General features: G+C 37.9%; 2 protein-coding genes and 1 long non-coding RNA gene across 4 annotated transcripts in view; 1 reads left to right on the forward strand and 2 right to left on the reverse strand.

The window, feature by feature from the left end:
• rsu1 (Ras suppressor protein 1) overlaps nt 1–7,911 on the reverse strand; it is a 71,387-nt gene extending 63,476 nt beyond the window's left edge. Inside the window, exons 1-3 of the mRNA XM_042399421.1 lie at nt 7,800–7,911; nt 7,548–7,660; nt 2,405–2,455 (exon numbers count right to left, since the gene is read on the reverse strand). Coding sequence (XP_042255355.1) covers nt 2,405–2,455; nt 7,548–7,656 — 160 coding nt within the window. The 5' untranslated portion in view covers nt 7,657–7,660; nt 7,800–7,911. The remainder of the gene's footprint in view (nt 1–2,404; nt 2,456–7,547; nt 7,661–7,799) is intronic.
• A 7,481-nt stretch (nt 7,912–15,392) lies between these two features.
• LOC121888413 lies at nt 15,393–15,906 on the forward strand. Its single transcript, XR_006093236.1, has 2 exons — nt 15,393–15,458; nt 15,678–15,906. It is a non-coding gene; the product is annotated as an uncharacterized LOC121888413 (long non-coding RNA).
• A 605-nt stretch (nt 15,907–16,511) lies between these two features.
• Nucleotides 16,512–20,564, reverse strand: part of trdmt1 (tRNA aspartic acid methyltransferase 1) — a 34,666-nt gene continuing 30,613 nt past the window's right edge. The window contains exons 9-11 of one of the 2 annotated variants that reach the window (XM_042398985.1): nt 19,932–19,989; nt 18,315–18,444; nt 16,512–16,878 (exon numbers count right to left, since the gene is read on the reverse strand). In XM_042398985.1, coding sequence (XP_042254919.1) covers nt 16,778–16,878; nt 18,315–18,444; nt 19,932–19,989 — 289 coding nt within the window. In that variant the 3' untranslated portion in view covers nt 16,512–16,777. Of the gene's footprint in view, nt 16,879–18,314; nt 18,445–19,075; nt 19,199–19,931; nt 19,990–20,564 lie in introns of those variants that run through there. The other variant, XR_006093079.1, reaches the window with a different exon arrangement.

The raw sequence follows: 20,564 nt of genomic DNA on the forward strand, positions 1-20,564 counted from the left end.
CAAGTGAATTAAAAAACATAATCTTCTTCCCGTTTTTTCCTTTTTTTTCTCCTTCCCCAAGCCATTTTCCTCATCAAATCAACAATTTGAGTAGAAATGAAACCATTCATTTTTCGCTTGTCTGTCTAAAAAAATATTTCAGAAGCTAAGCATTGCTGGATAATCTCTTGTGTCCTGTCTAGTTGATAAGCACAGTTTTTAGTTTTGCTGCACTGCTCAACATAATGAGTTCAGGCTTTATCAGGAGGACGGCTGCTTTACTCCAAACAGTTTCATTGTAAGAACCTGGACTGTGTGTGTAATAGCTGACCTATTGGATGTGTAGAAGACAGAACATTAATTAACATTAGATCCTGACCGATCCTGTCTGTGAGTCGGAGATTTAAATAACGCTGCTGTGCCTCATGCGTAAATGCGCAGAGCATCTCTCACCTGCATATAACTCTGTATTTATTTATATATATATATAAATACAGAAAAAAAAAAAAAAATATATATATATATATATATACACACACACACACACACACACACACATATACATACATACAGCACGTTGTTTGTTTTATGATCTTTGCACACCGGTACAACATATCCAGACTGATGAGGAAAAACATTTTGTAAACAAAAATAAGCCTCAGTAAAGAGATATAATACTTGCAGCCTGCGTTCTGTAAACATGCCATCAGTAGCTGATTGGATGCGACTGCGCACAATGCATTCTGCATTCAACCAAAGAAAGTCTTGGTCGAGTAAAATCGTACATAATCTTCAACTAATCGATTAGTCGCGTGCGCGTGGGGGGGGGGGGGCATGGTGTAACGGGACAGAGTGCACAGTAAACTCAGCTGCCACACATTTCTCTGTTATGTATTTCTCTGTTTTGTGTCTTCAGGTTAGGCTAACCCATTGTTGCTAACTTTGGGGCTAACCCCCTTTACTTTTCCAGCATTTGGGGAAACAACAGACGTGACTTTTTAGCATTTATTAACTGACACACTGTAGTCTGTACTGTACATTTACTGCCAGACTGACAACTTACTCCTGACCTTTTCCTCTACCCCGCTCACATCCACCATCACTTCTCTGCCCCTCACTCTTTCCCACTCGCTACGCAAACATACTCCTGAACGGAGCCACGCTACCAAGCAACCAGGCAATGACAGAGGTTGACTCACGTACCGGAACAGCGCTGCACAGAGACTCCCAAACGCTATTGATTTCAATATTACCAAATATCAAAAAAAAAAATTTTTGGTCTAGCTCGTTGTGTCATTGTGGAGAAACACAGATTCAGTAAACGTTCAGCACGTTCAGTAAACGTTAAGTACAGGTGGACCTAGCAGTTTCCTTTAAGTTGGTCGAGTTCAAAGTTGTGAAAACAACGGGGGTGTTTTGAATACACCCCCGTTTCCACAGGTAATTTGTTAGTCTGTCCCTTCTGCCGCAGGAAATAATGGATTACTCCTGGAAAGCTATTGATGTAGCACTTTTCTCCCTATGAAAACAACACAGAGATTATTCGACCAATGAGAATTTAGTCGGACGAGAGCATATCGACCAACTAATCGACCAGTCAACCAGCAGACTACAGCCCTACCAATTTTAAGAAATAATTGCACATTTCTACTACATAGGTGACCTAGTTTTAAGAAATCATATTCACAGCGGTGAATTGTCTCTTTAAGCATTTTCCACAGCAAAATGTATTGTTTTAGATGTTTCAACACTCCCGTATTAAAAAAAACGTTAACAGCAATGTTAAGTACACATGATTTGCAGAAGATGAGCCAAAGCAAACAAAAACACTGGTAGGGTTCATTAATTTACAGTGATTCACATGAGCCCAATAATATATTGTCAATGTATTTCTGCTTCATGTATCCCTTCTGTGAAAGCATTCTGAGGGGAAATTGCCACAATATTATATGAGTTAGTTTAATAAATAAGTACCACAAAAACAGGATGACAGATAAATAAGACTTTTGAGAACAAAATGAAAATATCTGTCAAGCCACTGTATGTGTGATATACAATGACTTTGATTCCTAAACTGTGGAAATAGTTGTGATTAATAAAGTGGTATGTGAATATTTGGCCATCACAGGAGCAAACAGGTTGTAAAATTTTTTTTTTTTTGTATTTGAATATTTCTGATAATCACTTCCATGCCATTGTGCTTTTTTGCAACACTGTTTTACCATTGTTATATTGATTTCACATAAGGGTTAGAGTTTGGATGACGAGGTTTTTTAGATATTCATTTACAGACAAAAAGCAGTGAGTGAAAAAAAAGTTACATATTATCATGTGAGACAGCTCCTGTCCACAAACTCGTCTCACTGCTGTCTGACAGTTTTAGCTGATGTCTGTGAGAGTGCAAAGGAAAGAGGGAGAGGCTTACCTGTGAGCTTGTTGTGGCTGAGAACCAGCTGAGTGATGTTGGAAAGGGTGACTGAAAAGACATGGAACAGCAAGTCAACACAGCACAGAAACTAACTCATTCATTTAGAAAACAAAAATCTATTGTTTAGTGTGTCTTAAGGGGATCATTCATCATTAAATTTGTCCTGCAGCATGATGACAACCGCAAACATACAGCCAGAGTCATAAAGAACTATCTTCAGCAACAAGAAGACAAGAAGATTTATTTATGAATGAACTATTTCACCTATTCATTTACCAAACTGAAAACTTGTTCAAATCACAACAAGCTTCATCCAAATAGAAATATGGAGGTGCTTATTAGCATTATTATTATGATTATTGTACATTTGGACCATGCAACTGAACCAGTTGATCAGGAGAATGGAATTACATAGGAAATAATATATATCACTTCACTTAGTTGTATTGTTCCCTCAAGCAGGGCTTATCCACATGGATATGTAATAACCAACCAATCGTTAGACCTTATTTATTATTTTTTATTTATTTAGAGAAGGAATTTACATGGGGTTTGGAAATTAAGTGATAATGTATTAAATGATGATATATTTTGTGATTTGGTGAAAACAACAGCAAAAAAAAAATTTGATGACAACAAAATGAGTCACACACAGAAATGGGAATATTTCGAATTCAATATGAGGGAAGTATTATGTTCAATATCAGTATCAGTATTATGGACAAATTAAAGACATTCACGATAAAAGATAATCTTTTGGAGGAAGAAGAAATAAAAATGAAAAGACTGAAGGAGAACATAGGTAACATTTATGTTGAAATGGCTAATGGGGCCTTTATACAGTCCAGAGCAAAATGGTTGGAACTAGGGGAAAGAAACTTTAGCTAGTTCCTTGCTTTAGAGAAACAAAACCGCAAAAGAAATAATATTACTGCCCTTAAAATTAACAATAACATAATTTCAAACCCTTTAGACATTTTCAAAATATGTTGGTTCATTTTATAGTAATATATATAAGTCAAATTCTCAGGTCAATGATTGTGATAGATTTATTGAGTTAATTAAAGAATTAAAGAATTTACACCCATTATCTCAGAACACTTAAAACTGAATTGTGAATCCATGACAAAACTAGAAATCTCAGTGGCAATTCACTAAATGAAAAAGGGGAAGTCAACAGGCTTTGATGAGCTTTCTGTTGAATTCTATTTACATTTTTGGGGTATCACTGAAAGCCCTTTATTGGAATTATTTAAAGAATCAGTGTTTCCCACAGAATTAGATTCTATCTATTGATTCAGTAATACCATATATAAGGTGCTCCACTGCAAATAGCACGCAGCTATGTGCAGCTAACCCAGCTATATTTTGACAGTGTTGTGTTAAGAACATAACTTATCAGAGATAACTTGCACGGTTTCCGCCAGTGTATTGCAAGTTGACCCCCTGCCAGGCCTGAGCATCAGGGGTTTAAAAAAAAGTATTTTAATATATTTTCTAACTTAAAATGTGTTATACAAGTAGCATAGCTACTTTAAAGAATAGCTCGCAGTGTGTGTGTGTGGCTGCCCCGACACCAGTCTGCAGTGCACACAACTGCCACTTAGAACCAGACCCAGAACAACCTGTCCACCATCCGGAGGGAGATTCACCTGGAGCAGGCAGAGAGCGGGAAAGTTTCTGCTCAAAACATGCACCCAGGGAGACAGTTACAGCAGAGAGCAGGAGGGAGGACAGACGTCTCACTCCACTACTCTGTGCTGCGACTCTGCCGCTGGTGCTGCTGTGGACTCACAGAGCAGACACTTCAGTTTATAAGTGTAGTGACAGTCATTCGATTAAGTATTGATGACACAACAATCTTTCCTCGCATGCATGATCGTGTTTTGATTCAGAATGCATATGGAGAGGAGGGGCTATTCACAAACGGGTCCATTGTCAATGTGTTTATGAGAGAGAGAGTGAGACAAAGAGAGAGTGGGGCAAGGGGGCTGAGAATCAATGCGCTGTATGTAGCTCTACTATGAAATAAGACTACCTATTTTAAATACTAAAAAAAAAAAAAAAGAAAATCAATATGTGGCGGTCAATGCTGATATTGTGGCGGGCTGCCACAAATAAATGAATGTATGGAAAAGAGATGTTGACAACTATGAAACATGGTATGATAACTCTAATCCCCAAACCTGATTAAGATCATTTATTGATAGAAAACTGGAGACCTGTTACGCTCCTAAACATAGATTAAAAGATCATCTCATTGATATTTGCAAAGCATTTAAAGAAAGGTCTCGACAAGCTCATAGGTGAAACACAAACAGGCTTTATGAGCAATGGTCACATAAGTTCTAAGACTTATTGGACATGAAACTGATGCTCTTGTAGTATTTCTTTACTTTTACAGGGCTTACAATACTTTAGAACATTGCTTTTTTATTTAAAGCACTCCAAAAGTTTGTATTGACATTTGAAATGTTTTATAAGAATATTGACAGTTGTGTCATGTATCCATACACTATAAAAAGGTTTCCTGTTCTGAGATCAGTTCATAAAGGATATCAAATTTCACCTTTTTTGTTTCTGATTGTGGTTGAATTACTCTTATTGCATGTTTTATTATAAATCTTATGTTTGTATCAGACAGAGGAAAAAACTTTATGTAATATACCTGTTAAGAAATATGTAGTATGAAGTATCTTGGTATTCATATTTGTAAGAACTCCATGGAGCGCAACCAGCTTCATTTCTTCCCCAAACTGAAAAAGACTAGGTCAAAACCTAGTATATGGCTGGACCATGTATGGTCAATGTGCGAAACTGTGGCCGGTTTGTTACAGAGATAGTCAGTGGTAGTGTCTATGATGTGAATTCCTGGATATTAAATGTTCATCTGCAATTTTCTGCAGTGGTCCCAGTAATATTTGTTGTTAAAGTGTATTGAAGTAGCATGTTAAGCTAAGTTTGCTATAAGCTATGAAAAAAAAAAGAAAAAGTGCAGCAAAAAAGAAAAAGGGCGCTTTAACTGTGTGCTCTCCCTCATGCCTCCAGCACATAGAGAGCTGTTTGCTCTGCTACTCTGCAAGTTTGTGCTGTTTGTCCCAGCGCACGGAGAACTGTCTTCTCTCTGCAAGCTCACACTGTTTGTCCCAATGCACAGGAAGCTGTTTTCTCTCTGCAAGCTTGCCCTGTTTGTTCTGGTTCGGATGCAGCCAAAGCTGCGAGAACCAACGGTGGAGGTTTCTAATGTGCAGCAGTCCCCAGCACACCACCGGGTGAGCTGCTGACATCACTTTGAGGAGTAACATGACGCTCCCCACCCGCAACAAGGCCGTGGACCTCACATGTTGGGTCAGCCACAGCAACACCTCCACATGCTCCTCCAAAAGTTGGAGGAGCATGGTGTCACATGGTGTGTGAGTCCAGGTGCAGACTGAGATAGGGCATCTGCTGGCTCAGTTGTTGGGTGCTCTAATGTGCGATAAATTTGGGAATGAGCTGCAGTCAGTAGACCTGCTGTAAACGCCCCCTGAGGACGTAATAGAAAACTGTTCACGCCGACTCATTTTGAAAGAGAAATTGCTAATGGGGAAATAAAAATTCGGCCAGGTGACCATTGGTGCAACTTCACTCACTCACTCACTCACATTCTTGTGTGTAGGGCTGGCTCCGCTGATGTGGTCCAGCCAAAATCACTAAAACAATATGGCTTCAAAAAGATCTATCAATCTTAGGAAGGGTTCTTTTGACTAAAGCTGAAGAGGTTTCAAGATTTGTCTAACCAGCCCTTTCCCTCAATGTTCATGACTCAAGACATTAATAACATATTTACAAACTTTGTGTGGAAAAATAAGCACCATCATCTAAAAAAAGCAGTGCTTTCTGGATCCAAAGGGTGGCTTTGAATTACTGGACTTCATGGGCTTGAATAATATCTTTAAGGTAAAATGGATAAAATAATGTTTAAAAGCATTTTGGTATTTCATTCCACACAAACTATATTAAAAAGTAGGACTTCCATTTTTTATTACTGTGTAACTATAGTATTGCAAGGTTACTGGTAAAACCATTCAAATTCTATCAACAAGCTCTTGTGGCGTGGAAACTTGTATTCACATAATATCATATGGAACACTGAATGTATCGCTAAAAGGAACAAGTCACTTTATTTCACAAAATTGGGTTGACAAAAACATCATCTTCTTAAAGGACTTATTTGATTCTAATGGCCAACTACTTAATTATGAAACTTTTCTTTGGGAGAAAGCATTTACTATCACGTTTAAAGAATTTAGCTTAGTAATAAAATCCAGACCCAATGATATATTAGAATTAATGAAAAGTTATAAAAAAAGCAACATGAGGTTCCTAAATTTGCATTCACTCTTTATATAAATGGGACTGATATTATGAGCAACATATACACCAATAGACATATTAGAGAGAGTCTCTGCAATACTACAATAGGAAAATAACCCCACATGGAAAATATTTTTGGAACTCCCATTTTACAGACATCAACTGGCACAAGGCACGGTTTGTTCCTTTTAGATTCTTTGTCACAAACATTTTGGAAAGACTTTGAGAATTATATATTGTGCAATACAACACATGCAATTATCACTGATGGGAAAATATTATCAGTTATTTTGAATGTAAACATAAAAATGTATGGACTATTGTTAACTTTTTTTAATTTACAAGGGAAATTTCATATCCCTGAAGCTAAATTTCTTAATTCAACCCCATCTTTTAAGTTGTTTCTAATGGAAATTAATGTTATTTTAACTTTCTTAAATTTGTAACAAATAAGAAACGCATGTCAGTAGGTAAAATTTACGCAGAAATGTTTGTCTGAAGAAGTCTGGCACCAAAATGAATCCTTCTTTTTCGAAAATTCTTATTATTTTATTTTACTATGTAGCTATTGATATTGAGATTGTAATTTTGTTGCATGAACTGGAATGACAGATTGTTTGTACATTATTACAATTAAATTGAAAAAGGAAAAAGAAAAAAGAGTATCTGCGTTCTCTGGCACGTTTCCTAGATTCGTCATGCAACTAAAACTAAAGAGTAACAGCGACTACAATGGCAAGTTTTTTCCAGTTTAGCGGTGGACAGTAAGAAAAGGAAGACTCACACAGTCCTGGGATATCCAGCATGTTCGTAATGCCTCTATCACACATCTCAACCTCTGGAAGGTTCTTGTCCCGACTCTCCTCCACAATCTTCTTCAAAGACTTGGACATTTTTCTGAAAACACGGATCCAAACAAGTCCATCGCTTAGTTTGTTTAGAAAAACCGTCAATCGCACATTGTAAACGTCAAGAGAGAGCGACACAACCAAACTCACTCTTTTATCTACAGGAGGTTAATTCTGACGAGGCTTACCTTTTAGAAAAGTGGAATGAAAAAGAAAATAGATTTGTTTAAGAAACCCTGGTCTTCGCGTCAGGCTCACACCCTACCGGAAGTTTATGTGAGCGACTCCATACCATAATAGGATACTTCCGGTTCCTTGATGTATATAGCCACACTTCCGTGTCAAGTGTTAAGTCCACAGCCTCCAAACTGCAACAAGCTGATACTGAGTAGTAAAAACACAAAAGAGCACTTTCAAAAATAAAGATACCATTTAAAGGAAAGAATTCAGTTCATGTGAACCCTCCTCCTCTCGGTTGGATTCATCATCATAGCTTCCGTATAAAGGTCCTGTGTGTTTGACTGACAAGCAGAAACAAAAATATCACTCTTTTAAATATATTCAACTTATGTTTTACTATTGCAAAAACACATACGATCTGAAATTAGTTTGTGTTTATTCAAATTGTACATCCCGTCTACTTTTTATAGGGAGAAGTTCGCTGAAACACTTTGAAAACAATAGTCTGTTCCAGTATCCTACTGGGATAATTGTGTGACAAATATATAATATAGAGGCATTTTTATAGGTTAGATATATAAAATAATTTATATAGACATACAACATTTTTTACATAACTAAGGGATAGATTTCTTTTATCGTAAGGGTTGTCCAGTGAAGTTTAAGTTTTACTTGTTATTGAGCTGCTGTACTCTGTTAACTCCAAATTAAAACACCTTCTTATGTATTTCTGGAAATGCAAACTTACATTTACAAATGTATCACTCCAAGATTCGCCTTTTTTCTCTTTATTTTATTTATTTATTTGTTCAGCTGTTTCAAACTTTCTCATTTCATGTGTTGCTCGTTTGTTGTATTGTCACTGGATGGCACTGTTGCTTCGTTTGTAGACTAAAAACAGCAATAAAGTTTTATTGAAAAACTGCACATTCTCCAATATGTGTTTCCGGTTTCAATCCATAACCTTCAAAATAAGACCGTACAGGGTCGAGCTAACAAGTTCACCGCACTCACAAACTTGTAATAGGAAAGTCCTCATGCAAATCTGAATAACCCTGGAACAACACCATTTTACAGAGCTGTTTTCTCAAGCTGCCACTCTGCAGATGCACAGTTTGGACTTTTTCTATGTGGTGTTGCCTTAAATTCCGCACGATGCTCACAATCAAACATATCGAGCTAAAGTGATAGTTGTCAATACCATCCTGAGTTTCCCATGGATGTATAAAGTTCTCTTTATACATCCATGGAGTTCCCACAATATGTTCACAAAACTACATGTTAAACTACTTAAGTTCCCTAGACTCACTTTCAATTACACTGTTTGGTTTAAGGGGTAAAAATGCAGGCTACAGGCTCATTTTAGAACACTAGAGCCATAAATCAACCATGCACTGTACAAACGGATACATGGGGGATACAACACACGTTTATCTTGCTCACCTTTTGACTACATATAAAGACTGCAAACATCCACTTTGTACTGGGTTTGGTTGTCTCCCTGTAGTCACTTTTCTGAGTGAACACGCAGAATACAGAGTAGTGACAAGGAACAAATGAAAAACAGGTGAGGAATGAATCAGGAACAACCTTTATAATTGACGATTCACTAATTAATAGTTCCTGAATAACTCTGAATCAAGCATTATATATTTGATGATGAGTTACTGGAGGACAGACATGGATATACTACAGTAATTATTCATTATAACTTCACAGATACCTGTGAATAGACATTCTGACTACCTCCTTCATGAGTCATTCTGATTAAGTCTGAGTCAGCTGCTGAGCAACACAGAACTAGTAACTATTTATTAATTGCTAATTACCAAAAAATTAGTTACCATGCTTGTACCTTAAGTAAAGCATCATCCTACAAATCGGCAATACGCAATTCTTTCCTTAATAACAAACCAGAACCAGCAAGATTCTTAACAAATCTTTTGATCATATTCAGAAAACATACACATCAATGGTTTATTCACATGCACATGTGATTCCTACAGTTTGGATAAGATAAATGGTAAAAATGCACAAGGTTCAAATGATTGATGTTAAAAAACCTCTCAGTAGGTCAAATTAAAGAAAAAACTGTAGGGACAAAAGTGATTTGAAATGAACTAGAAATGGAGAGAAATGAAACAGCTTATCGGTAATTATTAAATTAGATGAGAGGGAGAGGGTAGAATACAAAATATACAGTCCAAACAGTATTTGGACAGATTTTTGCACACATTTTTTGTTTGTTTCAGCGCATTTAATTTGTAATAAAATACTGTACATTAAAGTGCCAAGTTTCAGCTTTAATAGGTTTACATCATATCACATCAGAAATAACTGTGTGGGAGATATAGTCCTTTTGACACATAGTGAATTTTAGGGGTTCTAACCAGCTGGACAGACACACATGAAGTCAAACAAAATCATCATATTTAATATTTTGTAGAAAATCTTTGACCCATACACACCAACAGACGCATTGTATTTTCTCTGATACTGCTCATGGGTTGGTGACTCATCATGTTATTAATTATTCTACAGTGGAATGCAAGAAGTCTCATTGCCAGTGTACAGGATCATCATATAAGCCTAATATACCATTATGCGTACAAGAAATATGGTTGAAACCAGTGGGATGTTGTTACACATAGTTATATTGCGCATAGGAATGATAGGAAAGATGGAAAGGCAGTGACGTGGCATCAGTTGTGCCAAATGGGATGAGGTACAGTCCAATCAGTATAGGAAAAGAACAAGAATCAATAATAGTCAAGATTTGGACAAGAAAGAATTATTTTGCAATAATTAATTTTCATAACCCTTGACTGACCATTGATACATTTAATACTGTAGGTGGGCAGGTACAAGAAAAAGTGATATAGGGGTACAGACTTCAGTGCACATCTTGGGAGATTTAAAATACTGATGCAAGTGGTTTCATTGTATGTATTAATGATGGAAAAGGTACAAGATAGAGAGTATGAAAAGCAAAAAAAGTGCATTGAATCTGACAGCATATGAAATTGCAGGTATTGTGGATGTATTACCTGTTAATGATCAATATCCTATAATGATTAAGATTCGAATAGGTGTTCATCAAGATAGATTGAGGATACCAATGGAAATTAGATGAAGCTTACTGGGATGCATTTAAAGCATTAAGTGAAGTGTGTGTAAAACTACTTAGGGTGGATACAGCAGACTTGGATGAATTCAACAAAAACTTGGTCACAGCCATTATACAGTTGCATAGGATACAATTCCAAGAGTACAGGAGGCAGAGATAGAGTGTACCATGGTGGGATGAAACCTTTAAGAAAGCTGTGATAAGATGGACTAAGGCATTTAGACAATTATAAGCACATCATTCATTAGAACATTGATTCCAAATTTTGTGCCAAATTGACATGTTGCAGGTCAGGTTTGCAGGAAATACACGCACACTGTGACTGACAATAATAAGCAAGAGGCTGTTTGAATGAGGCTGTTTTCACAGAGAGAGAGATGTGAGCCTCTGATGAAGGATGAAGGGTTCTCAGAGGCCAGAAGAGAGAAAGGTTAGCCTGCGATGAAAGTAGTGTGCAAAAGCTTTAGGCATTAAAGTGAGGATACTTTCAAAAATAATGCCATGAATAGTTTTTATTCATCAGTTAACTTCATACAAAGTTCAGTAAACAGAAGAACCTTAAATGAAATCAATATTTGGGGTAAGCAGCTTTGCCTTTAAGACAACAGCAGTACTCCTTGGAACACCTGCACAGTTTTTCCAGTTACTTGGCCGGTCGGTTGGTCCTGCATCATGGAGAAGTTGCCACAGTTCTTCTGTGGATTTAGTCGTCTCAACTGCTTCTTTCTCTTCATGTAATCCCAGACTGACTCCATGATGTTGAGGTCAAGGCTCTGTGGGGGCCAAACTTCTTGCAGGACTCCTTGTTTTTGCTCCTGAAGATAGCTTTTTATGGCTCTGGCTGATGTTTGGGCTTCTTGTCATGCTGCAGAATACATCTGAGACCAATCAGATGCCTCCTCGATGGTACTGCATTATGGATAAGAATCCAAACATCCAAAGTGCCTTAAACTTTTGCACAGTACTGTATATACACACTATTTGTAAGTACAAATGTAGCTGTATATTCCTTGTATATATAATCTAACTTTACCTTTTTAATTTCTGTAGTGTTATTTTTATATACTTTGTTCTACTTTATTGTCAAATTGATTGTTTTATTCTATTGAAATTTAACATTTTAATATTTATATATACATTGTACTTGTGTGTAGTGTGAATTATGATACTCTGCATTGTATAATGACAAGTAAAATGAACGTTGTACCTCCTGTGATGTTGTGATATGGTTTAAGAGCAGTCCTATCAGCTGCAGCATCCAATCACTGATTTCCAATAAGAAAGTGTGTCACAATGTGACATCATCTGGCAAGGTGCTGTGTTGGCCAATCACATGCACACAAGCGCACATTACTGGTAGATTACTATGCAATGTGAACTGTATTTTTGTGACTGTTGAGTTTCCTTTTTTAATGCAGGGCTGTTTTCATCCCGAATCCCCTTTTAATTAGCAAAATGGAAAGCAATCAGTGTGCAAGAGTTCCATTTGAGAGGAATCCAGTGTGGACCAGTGTGTATGATTTAGTAGCATCTAGCAGTGAGGTTGCAGATTGCAACCAACTGTATACCCTCCCACCTCCCCTTCTAAGTACGTAGGAGAACCTAGTGAAACTTGCGAAAAACATGAAAGGCCCTCTTTAGAACCAGTGTTTGGTTTGTCCGTTCTGGGCTACTGTAGAAGTATGGCAGTGCAACATGGTGCGCTCCATAGAAGAGGACCTGCTCCCTATGTAGATGCCAAGTCCATTCTGTTAGATGTCACTAAATTCTACACACTGCACCTTTAAGCTTGGCATTCAACATCATCAGCCACAAAGTCTTCCACTCTTAAGCCGCTTTTCAACCAAAAGTTCCAGGAACTGTGGAACCACAGGCAGAGGCAGGTAGTAACAAGTTACATGTACAATACTAGTGACTGAGTAAATTCTACTTCTTAGAGGAGTCACATTACTTTCATTTGTCATTATTATTTTATGCATTTATGCATGTTCCTTTCAGAGGTAGGTGGTCTGCTGTGGCCATGCTGCCTCATGACTCTGTTCATAGCAGAGTAATGGCTGAAGCTATAGTGGGAGATTCAGATGACACAAAGCATCCTTGGCAATGCTTTTTTCTTTTTCTGCTGTTCAAGTGTGGCTGTCAAATAGTCAAATGAGGTGAGAAATGAGTGTGCTTTTAATTCTATATACTGCTTTGTTGTACATATTGTTACAGCTGTATGTGTTGCCTGTGTGTTTTTTGTCTCCTTACTCTACTGTTTGTTGTTCCGCCATCTACAATCAGTCAACAGTGGGTACATCTCAAGTCTCTTAATTTATGTCTCCTCGCTCCTTGCCTGAACCAGAAGTTGTTCCTGATGCGCCATGTTGACAGGCATCCCAAGTCTCTTATTCTGCTCTGAGGAGCGAGGAGCGAGGAAACACGAGAGCAGCCTTCACAGAAGTCTTTTACTGGCCGACACGCCCCTTTTATTGGATATCAGTTATTGATTGGACTCTGCAGCTGATCAGACTGATCTGTTACATCACTGCAGTTTCATACCAAAGTGGAGAAAGATTACAGATTAAATTTAAGTGTATCATTCCCAAGTTTTATGTTTTATTTGTTTTCTGATCCATCATATAGTTAAAAATCTGTTAATTGTCAGGCTGATCAACAAAAGAACCATAAACAACTTTCTTCATTTCTTAGAAAGATTTTTTTTCATGATGTTATTTCCTCCATTAAACTGTTTCTTGCTGACAGACAGACTCTTCCTGAGTTTAATTTTATCCATAATAACAGTTAAACACATCTACATTTTACATCATTTATCGTCATTTCCAGACACAAACTCCATCAGAAGTTTCTACAGCTGTTAAAGCCGACTGACAGCTGATCCAGCTGTGATCAGCTGTTGCCGTCATCAGAAACGGAGGTCGCTTCACATGACGCTTCAGGGGAGAGGACGTTTTCTCTCTTCTCGCTTGGTTTCCTTGCGTCCCTCCTGCATCCACAGTGGGAGGGACTAAGACGCAAGGAAAAGACACAAGTGAGGGAAACGTGGATGCAATTTAAGAGACTTGGGATGCACCCAATGAGGTGCACCTGGCCCAGGGAAGAGGAGCTTAAATGTTCCATGTTCCTGTGTTCCTGTTTGTTATTTTAGTTTTTCTGTTGTATTTTCATTGTTTATCACACTTATTTAGTGTCCTCATTGTTTTGTATCTTTTTGTTGTGCTTTGACTGCATGACTGTTGGAGCTTCAGTTTTGAGCACCCTGACAAGGTAGCTACCGGGCAGGTTGGAAGCTTGCCACTTTGTTGTTTTGCCTTTTTTATTTTTGGTGGTAATCCTGAGTGGGGACACGTTTCAGAGTGTTGCATTTGGCTACATCTGTGGTCTTCGGTGATGCACTGAGTTCAGTGTTTAAAGTTGCCTCGAGCCAATGGCAAGCCATTGAAGACTAGCTAGGTTAGTTAGCCATCTCGGTAGGCAGGTAGGGGTTGGGGTGCCTCTTTACAGCTTGTTTCCCTAGTTTTTGCATGTCACACAACTTGGTTGTGATCTCTTCGTGTGAGATGAGTCTGCTTTTTGTTTGGTCATTTTGTCTTGTGCAACTGTGTACAGTAAACCACAGGTCACAAACCACAAGTTACTGTGTACAGTAACTTGTGGTTTGTGACCTTTGTGTTGTGGTAACTGCACTCCACATTTGTTGGGTCACTTGTGGGTTGCTGCTTAGGGGAGGTTGGCAACATTTGTGTGTAGTGGTTGACTACACTGTGACCAATTTATGTTGTGGTTGTTGCAGTCCACTTTGGTTTGGTTATGTTGAATGTAGCTGCTTTGTAGTTGTAACCTTTTTGTGTGTGGGATGTAGTCACTCCACAGATCAGTGGATCTTAATGTAGTAGGGGTGGCCTCCCAGTTCGTCGGGTCACTCTGTGTTGCTGGTTACCAACATCCATCACAGTAACCTGTGTGTGGTTTTTAGACCACATGGTGTCCATTTTGTGTTGTGGTAATGGCAGTTCACTTTTGTTGGGTCTGTGTGTTGGTGTATGGCAGCAACTTTGTAGTTGGTCTACTTGTCGTGACCCTTTTGGTTTGTGGCTGTTGCACTCCACTTTTGTATTGGTCACCTGTGTTATAGTGGGTGTGTGTGTGTGTGTGTGCACTGTAGGAAAATGCAGTAACTTTTTTGCTTTTTTTGTGATGTTCACTTGGTGGTGGTAGCCATTTGTTTAGTGGGAGTGGCACCCACTTGCACGGCTACCTGCTAGAGTGCTGCTCATTATCAAACTTAGTGGCAGTAACTTTCTTGGCCCTTTGTTTCTCAAGATCTTGTTTCTGCTGTCCCAGCAGTTTTGTTTTTAGTCCCGATAATCTTGTGACTTAATTGCACATCTTGTGTTCATATTGAGGAACTTTCTGAGTAATAACTGGCAAAATTATTTTGTGAAAGGGTTCCAAGTACTATATGGATTGTTATATGCTCACAGGTGTTTAGCAGGTGATTTTTGGTCTGAATTGGTTTTTCCTCTAACATACAGCCTTGGTAAGTAGCACTCATTTTAAATTTACAATGAATTAATAGGTTGTAATTGTCAGTTACCTGTGAGGTGCTATAATAGTGCTGCATTGAATTTAAATGTTTTTTTTATTTATTTTTTATTTTTCTATATGTGTGAACTATTTACTCATTATTTTAAGGGTGGGGGTGTTACCTGTATGTTTTTTTTTGTCTCCTTCTTCTCCTGTCTGTTTCTCCGCCCAGGTCATCTACAATCAGTCCAAAATTAGGTGCACCTGGCCCAGGGAGGAAGAGCTTAAATGTTCCATGTTCCTGTGGCAGTCAGAGGCATTTTGATTGTGGACTGCTGGTCTTACCTCTCTGCCTGGGATTTTGTTATTTTAGTTTTTCTGTTGTATTGTCATTGTTTATCGCACTTATTTAGTGTACTTGTTGTTTTGTATCTTTTTGTTAATAAATCCCATGGCTTGTTGTTTTTTTTTGTTTGTTTTTTTTTTTTAAAAAGGTGTTAGTTTTAAATTGGGTAAATAAAATAATTGTTGTTTGCCCCATAAGGCCAACCAAGGGTGGGGCCTAACAATATACTATATTTCAATAATGGCTGCAAAATTATAAAACAGCATTTTCTGCTCTACATGCTAATGTTCAGTTACTGTTTAACACAGTAATCAAAAGCAAGATATCAGCTTTGTGTAAGTTCATCATGATCAGCAAACACTGACAAACTTTTAGGGGAAAAAAAGTTGATTTGCACAGATCATTGGACATGAAGAAAAGAAAATGCTAGTAAATGCCTCTTTAATTTCATGTTATTCTGTTTATAAAGATGATAGACATATATGGGAAAAAAGAGAGGCAAACCCAAGATGTAGAATGAATTAATGGATGAATAAAGAGAAGGCAAGATGCTCAAGAGTTCCAATTATAAATGGAAAAACAAAACCATTCCAGCATGGGTGACACGTGCACACTCCATCAGGAGCCTTCATGACTCAAATACTAGTCATAAATATTACTCAATCAATAGTGTTGATTCAAAATATATCTGGAAAAAATTAGGTAAACAAAACAAGGCGATGTGTTTTATAGGTTATTTAGGTTTTTATTTAATCAGAAAATGGTATGCTCATAAAAACATATATTCAGCCAAAAGATATATGTACTATTGGAATTTAAATGTAAGAAACATGTAAACACTGTTATGTAGGGATGTCACAATAAAGTATATTTTGACCAGTTAACATCCCCAACAAGAATTTTCAAGCACAGCCATTGGGCAGAAAGCATCATGTATTATAATCCACAAGGACATAGTGGTCTCTTCCTCCAGAGTGTCCCAAGAGCTAGGAGACCAGCAGCTGTAGGAGTCTGGCCACCACCACAACATTGAGGCTGTTTCCTAGAACTCTGTATTGCTGCTTTGTGTGGATCTGCTCTGGAAAGGCTGCAAAAGACATTAAAATATAAATGAACACTTGTGTATGTACTCCTCCCAATGGGCATTCAGACTTAAAACGTCTCTGCGTATGTGTTGCTTCATGTACTGGTGAGACAATGGGGTACGATTCAGAAAGTCCAGTTAGAGTAGCTGATTTATGTGTATAAACAGTTATCAGACAACAAAACACAGCACAGCAGTTTATAATACTCACAGACAGTATTTTTCAACTGGAAAATTATGGCAGCAACTATTTTATCTTTCATCAGGACTACTGCAAGGTAAACAGCAGAAATAAGGCATAATCCACCAGGAATGAGCACTTGCATGTATGTGGTTGGCTAATGCAGTGTCTTGCCAAATGATGTCACGCAAAGGTTGAGCCTGAATCAGATGAGATGGCTGTGGTTTTCACCCAGGGCTAAAGTTGGTCTGAACATGGACATAGTCAGACTAATGCACTTAAAAATTTGTGTAGTAGTTAATTGTTTTTAAATCCAATTCTGCTTTGGGAAATACTGAAGCCCACCAGATTAAATTCCTGCCTTACTCTACTGTGACATTGATTAACTTACGGCCTCTCTGAAAAATACAGAGTTAAGCTCTGTTCAAATGATTGTAGTAAAACAAGTTTTGCATGCATTTCCTTCATCATTGTGTATGTAGTGTGTTGCGAAGGCTCTGCGTGGATGAACGCAATACAGCGAGCAAAGTGGGGATATGTTCAAATTTCGTAAGCTTTGACCCAAGCTGTGCTAACCTTTGGTTGGTGGGTTCAGCCAATCACTGTTGACCACTAATTTCTCATCTTTCTGAATTTTCACAACTGTACAATAACAAACTGGCCTCATATGGAGACCAGACAAAAAAGATATTTGCTTGGTAAAATATCACCATGCAGATGCAGCTACCAGTTTTTCATTACAAGAGCAGTTGGAGTCTCAAACCTAGCAATTAAGCAATTGTATTATAGCTTGCAAAAGTCAGTCCAACAGGTAATCAGAGGAAATAAAGGTGATATCTGTTTAATACAGTGCCACTAGGAGTTCAGAGGTGGTAGATACTGTGTGCCCAACGCAGAACATACAGCGCAAGTGTGTTGTTTTTCCCCTGTACTGTCGATAAGCCTTTAGGGTTAGGGCTTGGGGACACTAGGAGTCAATTAGAGCTGGGGTTGCTGAGAGATACTCAGTGCTTTCCGACAGCAACTGGTTGCCACTTCCGCCTGGCAACATTGGTTCTGTGTTTTGATACCTACGATATCTAAGATTCAATCAGCCTGTAGAAGGCTATTAAGTGTCACCCCTGTGCCTGAAATTAATTACAAAATATTTCTTCCTCTTTGACACCCCTCCAGCTGATGGCACCCCAGGTGCCTAGCAAACCTATGCCTAAAAACGGCCCATCAAAAGACATTATATAATGACAGCTTTTTGACTTACAGAAGCTTTGAGGGAAGCCCATGAGGTTGGCAACTTCTCTGGGAGTAAAATAACGCAGCTTCAGTTTCAACAGCCGCTGGAGTTTCTCCTTTTCAGAGTACTGGTCTAGACCTCTAAACACACTCTCCATCTGCAGAGCACATAAAACACAAGCCTTCAACACACTAGCATGAAAAAATGTCATTGTTCTGGCACAAACAGGAATTGGTAAAACTGATTTAGGATGTGTTAATCATAGCAATGTATTTCACTATTTCTTTGTGTTAAATAAATAGAGGACATATAATAAAAAAGCAACGCACACCAAGGGTCGTAGTGAGGTGCTGATCACTGAAAGTAGAGTAAGAGTGGGAAATAAAGTGTCACACACTCTGGCTCCATATGCATTTCTGTCATTTAGATGACGTTCTAGCCCTCAGGCCTTCTTCAAGATCAAGATGATAGTAGGACACAGGCATAGGTATGTTATGTAGGCCACACCCTAGTAACAGATTTGATGGTGATAGAAAATCACGTTCACCATTAGGGTGAGAAAAATAAGAGACCTTCAGCTTTTTCAGGAAAAGCTATGTAAAAAATGCATGACATTCACTAAAGTTTATTACACTACTGCTTTGGAAAGTGCTGAGCTCTTCAATGAAACTGGTGGACACACTTACAGAGCCCAGGAGGGGCCATGGAGAAAAAACTTACTACTTAGTGCTCTCAATTTAGTAATTTCTGCTCTCAATTTATTAATTCGTGCTTTTGAATTCACAAACCTGAGGATTTATCTGCTCTTCACTCAATACACATCACATCAAGAAGTAACTGATGTTACAGAGGAAATGTCCTCTTCATCGCTTTCTTCAAACTTCCAGCTGACTGAATGTGTTTGGTGCCCACTGCAAGAGGGGAACAGGTAGAACAGATACATCGAGAGCACTATCAAGTAATCTGTGAGCACAAATTATTAAATCAAGAGCACAATTTAGTTTCTTTTCTCATACCGGTCTCCGTTCCAACTTGATGTCAAAGAAAATTATGTGCACATTTAACAGTGTAAAACACAGAATGCAAAGTGGACAGTCCAAAGTTTGTTTTTTGTTCTTTTGTGAGAAAAGAGACATTAAGTAATCAGGCAAAGCTATTGGATGGAGTGCGTATGCTGTACTGATTCAAATTGTGTTTGAGTAAATGTAAGTCTTCTATAGTTATAGAGTCAAAGCTTAGTGCACCAAGTTGGACTACAACACTGCTAGTGTGTAAGCAGAAACTGTCAGTGCTTGTACAATGGACCCATCCTTGGAAATAACTACCATGCATAACTCTTTCACATAGTAGTCAACTACTACTGCTTTCAAATAATGCATTAAAGTTGAATGTTACTGCTGTATGTCACACCTTTTAAAGCAATTGTTTAAATCCAGTTCTGTGGTTCCCTCAGATTCTAAGTTCAGTCATTCAGAGCTTGAACCTCAATAAACCTATCTGCAAGTGTAGTTTTATGTTTACTGTTACAATTCCTGGACAAATCTACATTATGAGAATAAGGGGCATGTGCCTAATTCCAAGTTTGTCCTTGGTTGCCTAGTCTTGTCATTGCCACCTATAGTTTGTACTGGTGCCAAAACCTACCTCTGTTTCCATGCAGCACTGCAGTACTGAGCCAGTTCCCTCCACATACCGCCCATAGCTATGAATAAAACAAATAACTGCATTATGTGATAATTTTAACAGTGATCAACCAACTCGACAGACAAACAGCAGGCGTGTGATACACTATCAACCAGTTTATCCCATTTACACATCCTGGGCCCTTCAGATTAGAGGTCTTTACAGGTCCACTCAGTTCTGAGGAACAAACTCTATCAGGTCCAAATCAGTCTCTAATCAGGTCAATAGGGTCTCATTTTACAGCCACTGGTCTCTGTGTATGTCAATATGCCAAATCCCAAGTGGATCTGAGCATACTTTGTGTATCAGCTTTGATCACAATTTGGCTACTCTTTTGTATATGATTCACATATAAATTTGGAAAAGAGGTAAGAGGTAAAAAATAGGACATTAAATAATTTTAATAATTTTTTTATAGATGTAATAAACAAAAAAAAATTGAAATTAGTTTCTATAACTTAACATTGTAGCATGATAACCATGATAGCAAGATGATTTAACTGGATGTCAAACATTTTCACCATAATTATGCCCTGACTGAATCATTGAGTTTTGATCTCCAATTTGCATTAATAATTTATTTATTACAATTTA

This window comes from Thunnus maccoyii, chromosome 21 (assembly GCF_910596095.1).
Source record: "Thunnus maccoyii chromosome 21, fThuMac1.1, whole genome shotgun sequence".
NCBI lineage: Eukaryota > Metazoa > Chordata > Actinopteri > Scombriformes > Scombridae > Thunnus > Thunnus maccoyii.